The sequence below is a fragment of the Oncorhynchus mykiss genome, chromosome 10 (assembly GCF_013265735.2).
Source record: "Oncorhynchus mykiss isolate Arlee chromosome 10, USDA_OmykA_1.1, whole genome shotgun sequence".
Taxonomy (NCBI): domain Eukaryota; kingdom Metazoa; phylum Chordata; class Actinopteri; order Salmoniformes; family Salmonidae; genus Oncorhynchus; species Oncorhynchus mykiss.
In genome coordinates this window covers 86,287,335-86,299,497 of record NC_048574.1, presented here as the reverse complement: position 1 = coordinate 86,299,497, position 12,163 = coordinate 86,287,335, and the positions used below count along the sequence as shown (strand labels likewise).

The following is a 12,163-nucleotide window of genomic DNA, read 5'->3' as shown; positions in this document are numbered from 1 at the left end:
TTAAATTGCCCCGTGTGTATTTTCGTTAGTCATCTTATTTATCCAACACAACTATCACATGCTCACAGTACACAGAGACTATTCTGAGAGGGATTTCTCCTGCTGCTCCTCAGCTGATGTCTGCTGGAGTAAAACATGTGTTTTCATCAGCCCCATTCAGTCAGCAACCATTCTAAATACAATCATGTGTTAAAAACTGTTTTGGCGCAAAGATTAAAAACAGAAACTACTTTAATTTCTCAACTGGTAATTGAAGCTCGGCCTCCCATTCAGGTACGGGCAACCGGCTCCCCTCCCATTCAGGTACGGGGAACCGGCTCCCCTCCCATTCAGGTACGGGCAACCGGCTCCCCTCCCATTCAGGTACGGGCAACCGGCTCCCCTCCCATTCAGGTACGGGCAACCGGCTCCCCTCCCATTCAGGTACGGGCAACCGGCTCCCCTCCCATTCAGGTACGGGCAACCGGCTCCCCTCCCATTCAGGTACGGGCAACCGGCTCCCCTCCCATTCAGGTACGGGCAACCGGCTCCCCTCCCATTCAGGTACGGGCAACCGGCTCCCCTCCCATTCAGGTACGGGCAACCGGCTCCCCTCCCATTCAGGTACGGCAACCGGCTCCCCTCCCATTCAGGTACGGGGAACCAGCTCCCCTTCCATTCAGGTAGGGGGAACCAGCTCCCCTCCCATTCAGATACGGGGAACCGGCTCCCCTCCCATTCAGGTACGGCAACCAGCTCCCCTCCCATTCAGGTACGGGCAACCAGCTCCCCTCCCATTCAGGTACGGCAACCAGCTCCCCTCCCATTCAGGTACGGCAACCAGCTCCCCTCCCATTCAGGTACGGCAACCAGCTCCCCTCCCATTCAGGTACGGCAACCGGCTCCCCTCCCATTCAGGTACGGCAACCGGCTCCCCTCCCATTCAGGTACGGGGAACCGGCTCCCCTCCCATTCAGGTACGGGGAACCGGCTCCCCTCCCATTCAGGTACGGGGAACCGGCTCCCCTCCCATTCAGGTACGGGGAACCGGCTCCCCTCCCATTCAGGTACGGGGAACCGGCTCCCCTCCCATTCAGGTACGGGCAACCGGCTCCCCTCCCATTCAGGTACGGGCAACCGGCTCCCCTCCCATTCAGGTACGGGCAACCGGCTCCCCTCCCATTCAGGTACGGGCAACCGGCTCCCCTCCCATTCAGGTACGGGCAACCGGCTCCCCTCCCATTCAGGTACGGGCAACCGGCTCCCCTCCCATTCAGGTACGGGCAACCGGCTCCCCTCCCATTCAGGTACGGGCAACCGGCTCCCCTCCCATTCAGGTACGGGCAACCGGCTCCCCTCCCATTCAGGTACGGGCAACCGGCTCCCCTCCCATTCAGGTACGGGCAACCGGCTCCCCTCCCATTCAGGTACGGGCAACCGGCTCCCCTCCCATTCAGGTACGGGCAACCGGCTCCCCTCCCATTCAGGTACGGGCAACCGGCTCCCCTCCCATTCAGGTACGGGCAACCGGCTCCCCTCCCATTCAGGTACGGGCAACCGGCTCCCCTCCCATTCAGGTACGGGCAACCGGCTCCCCTCCCATTCAGGTACGGGCAACCGGCTCCCCTCCCATTCAGGTACGGGCAACCGGCTCCCCTCCCATTCAGGTACGGGCAACCGGCTCCCCTCCCATTCAGGTACGGGCAACCGGCTCCCCTCCCATTCAGGTACGGGCAACCGGCTCCCCTCCCATTCAGGTACGGGCAACCGGCTCCCCTCCCATTCAGGTACGGGCAACCGGCTCCCCTCCCATTCAGGTACAGGCAACCGGCTCCCCTCCCATTCAGGTACGGGCAACCGGCTCCCCTCCCATTCAGGTACGGGCAACCGGCTCCCCTCCCATTCAGGTACGGGCAACCGGCTCCCCTCCCATTCAGGTACGGGCAACCGGCTCCCCTCCCATTCAGGTACGGGCAACCGGCTCCCCTCCCATTCAGGTACGGGCAACCGGCTCCCCTCCCATTCAGGTACGGGCAACCGGCTCCCCTCCCATTCAGGTACGGGCAACCGGCTCCCCTCCCATTCAGGTACGGAAACCGGCTCCCCTCCCATTCAGATACGGGCAACCAGCTCCCCTCCCATTCAGGTACGGGGAACCAGCTCCCCTCCCATTCAGGTACGGGGAACCAGCTCCCCTCCCATTCAGGTACGGGGAACCAGCTCCCCTCCCATTCAGGTACGGGGAACCAGCTCCCCTCCCATTCAGGTACGGGCAACCAGCTCCCCTTCCATTCAGGTACGGCAACCGGCTCCCCTCCCATTCAGGTACGGCAACCGGCTCCCCTCCCATTCAGATACGGGGAACCAGCTCCCCTCCCATTCAGGTACGGGGAACCAGCTCCCCTCCCATTCAGATACGGGGAACCAGCTCCCCTCCCATTCAGGTACGGGGAACCAGCTCCCCTCCCATTCAGGTACGGGGAACCAGCTCCCCTCCCATTCAGATACGGGGAACCAGCTCCCCTCCCATTCAGGTACGGGGAACCAGCTCCCCTCCCATTCAGGTACGGGGAACCAGCTCCCCTCCCATTCAGATACGGGGAACCAGCTCCCCTCCCATTCAGGTACGGCAACCGGCTCCCCTCCCATTCAGATACGGGGAACCAGCTCCCCTCCCATTCAGATACGGGGAACCAGCTCCCCTCCCATTCAGGTACGGGGAACCAGCTCCCCTCCCCTTCAGGTACGGCAACCGGCTCCCCTCCCATTCAGATACGGGGAACCAGCTCCCCTCCCATTCAGATACGGGGAACCAGCTCCCCTCCCATTCAGGTACGGGGAACCAGCTCCCCTCCCATTCAGGTACGGGGAACCAGCTCCCCTCCCATTCAGATACGGGGAACCAGCTCCCCTCCCATTCAGATACGGGGAACCGGCTCCCCTCCCATTCAGATACGGGGAACCAGCTCCCCTCCCATTCAGGTACGGGGAACCGGCTCCCCTCCCATTCAGATACGGGGAACCAGCTCCCCTCCCATTCAGATACGGGGAACCAGCTCCCCTCCCATTCAGGTACGGGGAACCAGCTCCCCTCCCATTCAGGTACGGGGAACCAGCTCCCCTCCCATTCAGATACGGGGAACCGGCTCCCCTCCCATTCAGGTACGGGGAACCAGCTCCCCTCCCATTCAGGTACGGGGAACCAGCTCCCCTCCCATTCAGGTACGGGGAACCAGCTCCCCTCCCATTCAGATACGGGGAACCAGCTCCCCTCCCATTCAGGTACGGGGAACCGGCTCCCCTCCCATTCAGATACGGGGAACCAGCTCCCCTCCCATTCAGATACGGGGAACCAGCTCCCCTCCCATTCAGGTACGGGGAACCAGCTCCCCTCCCATTCAGGTACGGGGAACCAGCTCCCCTCCCATTCAGATACGGGGAACCGGCTCCCCTCCCATTCAGGTACGGGGAACCAGCTCCCCTCCCATTCAGGTACGGGGAACCAGCTCCCCTCCCATTCAGGTACGGGGAACCAGCTCCCCTCCCATTCAGGTACGGGGAACCAGCTCCCCTCCCATTCAGGTACGGGGAACCAGCTCCCCTCCCATTTAGATACGGGGAACCAGCTCCCCTCCCATTCAGGTACAGGGAACCAGCTCCCCTCCCATTCAGGTACGGGGAACCAGCTCCCCTCCCATTCAGGTACGGGGAACCAGCTCCCCTCCCATTTAGATACGGGGAACCAGCTCCCCTCCCATTCAGGTACGGGGAACCAGCTCCCCTCCCATTCAGGTACGGGGAACCAGCTCCCCTCCCATAATATTTTTTTTGTTTCTCTAAAATCATTGTCACCATGGTTAATCATAATCTGAATTAAAATGACAAAAAATCTAACAGTTATAATTCAACGAAATGTGAGATCACCAGCCTCTATCATGTGACCACATTGATACGCATCTATTGGCAGGTAAAGAAATGAGCTCATGGAACCCACAGCCTATTGGCCAATACTGCAGTAGGCCCTTCCATGGAACACACAGCCTATTGGCCAATGCTGCAGTAGGCCCTTCCATGGAACACACAGCCTATTGGCCCATGCTGCAGTAGGCCCTTCCATGGAACACACAGCCGATTGGCCAATGCTGCAGTAGGCCCTTCCATGGAACACACAGCCTATTGGCCCATGCTGCAGTAGGCCCTTCCATGGAACACACAGCCTATTGGCCAATGCTGCAGTAGGCCCTTCCATGGAACACACAGCCTATTGGCGGCAGTAGGCCCATCCATTGCTCTTTCACAACGAGGATCTGTGATTATCGAGGGGGGAGATTATTTGAAAGATTTTTCAAACAGCTTACTGTGAAGAACTATAGTTTTAATATATTATAATTCGCAATGGAGGTACAACATTTAAAAAAAAAAACACTTTCCTACATTTCCACGAAGCAGGCCAGGAACTTCTATTCGTGTTCAGGCATGTGCGCTCCCTCAACATGACCAGACACATGCCCCCCCCAACACTATCAGGGCAGAGAAACCAGATACATGCTCCCTCAACATGATCAGGGCGGAGAAACCAGACACATGCCCGCCCCCCCCCCCCCCACCCACCCCACACACACACGATCAGGGCAGAGAAACCAGACACATGCTCCCTCAACATTATCAGGGCAGAGAAACCAGACACATGCCCCCCCCAACATGATCAGGGCAGAGAAACCAGACACATGCCCCCCCAACATGACCAGGGCAGAGAAACCAGACACATGCCCCCCCAACATGACCAGGGCAGAGAAACCAGACACATGCCCCCCTCAACATTATCAGAGCAGAGAAACCAGACACATGCCCGCCCCCCCCCCCCCCCCCCCCCCCCACCCACCACACACACATGATCAGGGCAGAGAAACCAGACACATGCCCCCCTCAACATTATCAGGGCAGAGAAACCAGACACATACCCCCCCCCCCCCAGACATGATCAGGGCAGAGAAACCAGACACATGCCCCCCTCAACATTATCAGGGCAGAGAAACCAGACACATACCCCCCCCCCCAGACATGATCAGGGCAGAGAAACCAGACACATGCCCCCTCAACATTATCAGGGCAGAGAAACCAGATTCACACAATGAATGGAGAGAGACGGGGCCCTTCTGGAGAGAGAGAGACGGGGCCCTTCTGGAGAGAGACACAGCCGGGCCCTTCTGGAGAGAGACGGGGCCCTTCTGGAGAGAGACGGGGCCCTTCTGGAGAGAGAGTGGCCGATATCTTCACCCCTCGCCCTCTTCTTGTCTCAATTTTTTTTAAATGATACTCAAGATGCAAAATGATCTTCACATATTTCAGATGCTATTCACTAACAGCCACAACTCAATAATCAGCTAGTTTCTCTATAGACACTCACAGGGCCCTACACTCTTACGCACACACTACAACACACACACTGCAACACACACACACACACACACTACAACACACACACACTGCAACACACACACTCCATTTTCTCACTCACACATAATAAGCACATAATTTATACTGACACTCTATACACACACTGCTACTCTGTTTATCTTAGATCGCGATTCCTAGTCACCTTCCCCCTATACATATCTACCTCCATCACCCCAGTATCCCTGTCTCCTTCCCCCTATACATATCTACCTCCATCACTCCAGTATCCCTGTCTCCTTCCCCCTATACATATCTACCTCCATCACTCCAGTATCCCTGTCTCCTATACATATCTACCTCCATCACTCCAGTATCCCTGTCTCCTTCCCCCTATACATATCTACCTCCATCACTCCAGTATCCCTGTCTCCTTCCCCCTATACATATCTACCTCCATCACTCCAGTATCCCTGTCTCCTTCCCCCTATATATATCTACCTCCATCACTCCAGTATCCCTGTCTCCTTCCCCCTATACATATCTACCTCCATCACTCCAGTATCCCTGTCTCCTTCCCCCTATATATATCTACCTCCATCACTCCAGTATCCCTGTCACCTTCCCCCTATACATATCTACCTCCATCACTCCAGTATCCCTGTCCCCTTCCCCCTATATATATCTACCTCCATCACTCCAGTATCCCAGTCCCCTTCCCCCTATATATATCTACCTCCATCACTCCAGTATCCCTGTCTCCTTCCCCCTATACATATCTACCTCCATCACTCCAGTATCCCTGTCTCCTTCCCCCTATATATATCTACCTCCATCACTCCAGTATCCCTGTCACCTTCCCCCTATACATATCTACCTCCATCACTCCAGTATCCCTGTCCCCTTCCCCCTATATATATCTACCTCCATCACTCCAGTATCCCAGTCCCCTTCCCCCTATATATATCTACCTCCATCACTCCAGTATCCCTGTCTCCTTCCCCCTATACATATCTACCTCCATCACTCCAGTATCCCTGTCTCCTTCCCCCTATATATATCTACCTCCATCACTCCAGTATCCCTGTCACCTTCCCCCTATACATATCTACCTCCATCACTCCAGTATCCCTGTCACCTTCCCCCTATACATATCTACCTCCATCACTCCAGTATCCCTGTCACCTTCCCCCTATACATATCTACCTCCATCACTCCAGTATCCCTGTCCCCTTCCTCCTATACATATCTACCTCCATCACTCCAGTATCCCTGTCTCCTTCCCCCTATACATATCTACCTCCATCACTCCAGTATCCCTGTCTCCTTCCCCCTATATATATCTACCTCCATCACTCCAGTATCCCTGTCACCTTCCCCCTATACATATCTACCTCCATCACTCCAGTATCCCTGTCCCCTTCCCCCTATATATATCTACCTCCATCACTCCAGTATCCCAGTCCCCTTCCCCCTATATATATCTACCTCCATCACTCCAGTATCCCTGTCTCCTTCCCCCTATACATATCTACCTCCATCACTCCAGTATCCCTGTCTCCTTCCCCCTATATATATCTACCTCCATCACTCCAGTATCCCTGTCACCTTCCCCCTATACATATCTACCTCCATCACTCCAGTATCCCTGTCACCTTCCCCCTATACATATCTACCTCCATCACTCCAGTATCCCTGTCTCCTTCCCCCTATACATATCTACCTCCATCACTCCAGTATCCCTGTCTCCTTCCCCCTATACATATCTACCTCCATCACTCCACTATCCCTGTCTCCTATACATATCTACCTCCATCACTCCAGTATCCCCGTCTCCTTCCCCCTATACATATCTACCTCCATCACTCCAGTATCCCTGTCTCCTTCCCCCTATACATATCTACCTCCATCACTCCAGTATCCCTGTCTCCTTCCCCCTATAAATATCTACCTCCATCACTCCAGTATCCCTGTCACCTTCCCCCTATACATATCTACCTCCATCACTCCAGTATCCCTGTCTCCTTCCCCCTATACATATCTACCTCCATCACTCCAGTATCCCTGTCTCCTTCCCCCTATACATATCTACCTCCATCACTCCAGTATCCCTGTCCCCTTCCCCCTATACATATCTACCTCCATCACTCCAGTATCCCTGTCTCCTTCCCCCTATACATATCTACCTCCATCACTCCAGTATCCCTGTCTCCTTCCCCCTATACATATCTACCTCCATCACTCCAGTATCCCTGTCTCCTTCCCCCTATACATGTCTACCTCCATCACTCCAGTATCCCTGTCCCCTTCCCCCTATACATATCTACCTCCATCACTCCAGTATCCCTGTCTCCTATACATATCTACCTCCATCACTCCAGTATCCCTGTCTCCTTCCCCCTATACATATCTACCTCCATCACTCCAGTATCCCTGTCACCTTCCCCCTATACATATCTACCTCCATCACTCCAGTATCCCTGTCACCTTCCCCCTATACATATCTACCTCCATCACTCCAGTATCCCTGTCACCTTCCCCCTATACATATCTACCTCCATCACTCCAGTATCCCTGCCTCCTATACATATCTACCTCCATCACTCCAGTATCCCTGTCACCTTCCCCCTATACATATCTACCTCCATCACTCCAGTATCCCTGCCTCCTATACATATCTACCTACATCACTCCAGTATCCCTGTCACCTTCCCCCTATACATATCTACCTCCATCACTCCCAAAGAATATGGATCCTGTAAATTTATCAAAATGGCCAGTAAATCAAATTATTCCCTGGTCACGTTGTTCGGGCGCCACATTTTCCTAAAGAAAACCCTGACACACACACACACACACACACACACACACACACACACACACACACACACACACACACACAGGCCTCACCAGGACAGTGAACTTTCCGCTGAGCAGTTCAGAACGGAGAGGTTCCTCTTCTGGGTTAATGTTGAAGATGCCCTCCTTAATCCTCGTGTTCTGATTGGACGAATCACAGACATACAGGTCAAGGGTCAACCATTAGCACATTCTGGCATAGGTGGGAATTTACAGTGTATGTCGGGGACTAGACACAAAAATGCTCACACACACACACTCACTCACTCACACTGTCTCTCTCTCTGTGTCTGTGTCTTTCTCTGTCTCTCTCTGTCTCTCTCTCTTTCTCTCTGTCTCTCTCTCACACACACACACCCCGACCTGGTCCCTCTCTGTCTCTCTGTCTGTCTCTCACACACACCCACCCCGACCTGGTCCCTCTCTGTACCTTGTATGCCTGGAAGAGGTCTATTGCTCGGGAGACATCAAACTTGCGCGCCATGAGGAACTTGACGGCGGTCGGCTGAGAGACCAGAGCAGCACTGTGGGGATGTTCCCTGCTACGCACCTCACTCAGGAACTCCTCCACCGCCTGAGGAAGGACGGAGGGGTGGTGGGGGAGGGATGGTGGGGACGAACGGGAGGGATGGTGGGGGAGGGACGGGACGGTGGGGGAGGGATGGTGGGGGAGGGATGGTGGGGACGGAGGGGATGGTGGGGGAGGGATGGTGGGGGAGGGATGGTGGGGGAGGGGATGGTGGGGACGGAGGGGATGGTGGGGACGGAGGGGATGGTGGGGACGGAGGGGATGGTGGGGGGGAGCGATGGTGGGGGCGGAGGGGATGGTGGGGTTGAGGTTTGAGAGAGAGAGGGAGGGAGAGGACAGAGTGAGGGTGGGGTTGAGTTTGGAGAGAGAGAGAGAGAGGGAGGGAGAGGACAGAGTGAGGGTGGGGTTGAGGTTGGAGAGAGTGAGTCAGGGAGAGGACAGAGTGAGGGTGGGGTTGAGGTTGGAGAGAGAGAGAGGCAGGGAGAGGACAGAGTGAGGGTGGGGTTGACGTTGGAGAGAGAGAGAGAGGGAGGGAGAGGACAGAAGGGACAAGTGAGGGTGGGGTTGACATTGGAAAGAGAGAGGGAGGGAGAGGACAGAGTGAGGGTGGGGTTGACGTTGGAGAGAGAGAGGGAGGGAGAGGACAGAGTGAGGGTGGGGTTGACGTTGGAGAGAGAGAGGGAGGGAGAGGACAGAGTGAGGGTGGGGTTGACGTTGGAGAGAGAGAGGGAGGGAGAGGACAGAGTGAGGGTGGGGTTGGGGTTGACGTTGGAGAGAGAGAGAGGACAGAAGGGACAAGTGAGTGTGGGGTTGGAGAGAGAGAGGGAGGGAGAGGACAGAAGGGACAAGTGAGTGTGGGGTTGACGTTGGAGAGAGAGAGGACAGAAGGGACAAGTGAGTGTGGGGTTGACGTTGGAGAGAGAGAGGACAGAAGGGACAAGTGAGTGTGGGGTAGTTATAAGGGGAGAGGAGAGCTCAAAGAGTTGTTGAAACTTGCGGCTCATGGTTGAACCCGTGTGGTGTGTTGTGCTGGTGCCTACAGTATTCAATGTGACCAACATCCCCAGGAAGTAGGAACCAAGACCAGTCACTTATTGGCTAAATCAACAGCAACTCAATCTCTGATTGGTTGATCGAAAGACAGATAAACACGCCCAACATCACGGCCCTACATCACGTGACTGACAGACACTAGAGGTCGACCGATTAAATCGGCATGGACGATTAACTTGGGCCGATTTCAAGTTTTTCATAACAATAGGTGATCGGCATTTTAGGACGCCGATTATGGCCGATTACAATGCAATCCACGAGGAGACTGCGTGGCAGGCTGACCACCTGTTATGAGAGTGCAGCAAGGAGCCGTGGTAAGTTTCTAGCTAGCATTAAACTTATCTTATAAAAAAACTATCAATCTTCACATAATCACTAGTTAACTACACATGGTTGATGATATTACTAGTTTAACTAGCTTGTCCTGCGTTGCATTTAATCAATGCGGTGCCTGTTAATTTATCATCGAATCACAGCCTACTTTGCCAAACGGGGGATGATTTTTACACAAATGTACCTACTTTTAAATAAAGGTAAAATAATATTTAAAATTTAAAAAACCTAAATTCTTACCTGGGAATATTGAAGATTCATGTTAGAAGGAACCACCAGCTGTGCTCATGTCCTGAGCAAGGAACTTAAAACGTTAGCTACTGCGTTTTTGCATTGTTTAAACCAAATTGAACATGTTTCATTATTTATTTGAGACTAAATAAATGTAATGTATTATATTAGGTTCAAATAAAAGTGTTCATTCAGTATTGTTGTAATTGTCATTTTTACACATACATATTAACCAGCCGATTATGTCGGCTTTTTTTGGTCCTCCAATAGTCGGTATCGGAAAATCATAATGGTCGACCTCTAGTACACACAGCCCTACGTCATGTGCTTGATCTGGGTGAACTTTATAAACTTCCAACTATATCCAGTGACGTCAAGCGGATATTCAACAAAAAAAACATCCGTTTCCCGACACTTGACAACGGATTGTACCAACACCTCCCAACAACCAATTTTGGCAAAGGAGTAACATAGAAATGTCCCTAGAAAAACTTAACCCTAAAAAAAAAATGTTAACTCCCGTTACAAATGCACGTTAATAACATGGTAACATGATTCATATAGCACATAATGCGTGTTGCTCGTTAGCTGGAGTAGTTGCATTAAAATAACTAACTAAGAGATGAGAGGACCGAGCAAGTCGTAGTAGCTACTAGCTTAGGGCCCTAAGCTACTCGTCTACTGTTGCCAATGTAGTTCATTAAATAAAACATGAACTATGGCAGTGTGGTCTAGCATCGACTATTTTCTATCTGATAGCGGCTCTTTCGGGTTGTTTAACGTTAACCAGCAATCTAGCCAGCCAGTTGAACGACGAAAAAAAAAAACGTTTTTACTAGGAACTTGAGAGCAAATTCTGTGAACCGACTGTCGAAAAATAGATAGTTATCAGGCACATTAACTATGACTGAGACCAAACAGTACTCAGAAAGCAAACATGTCACTGGACGTATAAAAAGCAACCTTGTACTGACATGTTTTACATCTGAAAGGAAGTCGAATGAGGCTCAAATGAAGCAGAACATGTCCATGTTAGTCTTACTATAGTTACCTAGGTAGGAAGCCAAAGAGGATGTGTCAACACGGGTCTTCCTCCCCGGCCTAAAGTTTAGCTATCGCTAGGTAGCCATCTGCGTTCAATAAGTTATTCAAAAATGATAATAATAATAATAATATGGGTAACAAAATATGACATCTAACCAGTGAGATGTAACTATGTCAGCCAACGCATCCAGACGACAGTGTTAAGCAGCTAGCTAATAGTAGCATGCTAGCGGCTGTCATAATATATGTAACGGGACCAAGGATATTTACGAGACAGTATCCTCACCAAGGACAACGTTGACCCTTTACAACCTAACTAGACATTTGGGTTTATTATTAACAGAAATGTTTTTTGTTTGTTGATGAAATCGAGAGCACTATGGTTAAAAAACCCAAGTCCTTACCAGTTCCTCCTGACTCGTCAAGGCTTCCGCCATCTTGAAGCCTCACGTCAACGTCGTTTCAACGTGCTCGTTCACGACGCAGAAGACCGAGTGCGGCGGCGGCGCGGTTGTCACTAGTTACCACAGATACACTATTTACCACAGACACAAAGTCATAATGCGATACAAATATCGCATTTATTTTTATTTTTAATAAATGTACGAAAAAAAATTGCTTTTAGGTAATAATTTAAGGGTTAGGGTTAAGCAGAAGGATAGCAGTGTGGTTAATGTTAGGTTTAAAGTCAGATTTAAAGAAGAGAAATTGTAGGAATGGGCGTGGTTTAGCCATTATTAT

At 52.3% G+C, this 12,163-nt stretch overlaps 1 protein-coding gene across 2 annotated transcripts in view; it reads right to left on the bottom strand.

The window, feature by feature from the left end:
- Positions 1 to 11,917, bottom strand: part of LOC118936863 (tyrosine-protein phosphatase non-receptor type 9-like) — a 36,250-nt gene extending 24,333 nt beyond the window's left edge. The window contains exons 1-3 of one of the 2 annotated variants that reach the window (XM_036934368.1): positions 11,827 to 11,917; positions 8,663 to 8,806; positions 8,284 to 8,373 (exon numbers count right to left, since the gene is read on the bottom strand). In XM_036934368.1, the coding sequence (XP_036790263.1) occupies positions 8,284 to 8,373; positions 8,663 to 8,806; positions 11,827 to 11,859 (267 nt within the window). In that variant the 5' untranslated portion in view covers positions 11,860 to 11,917. The other variant, XM_036934369.1, reaches the window with a different exon arrangement.
- Positions 11,918 to 12,163: the final 246 nt, after the last annotated feature.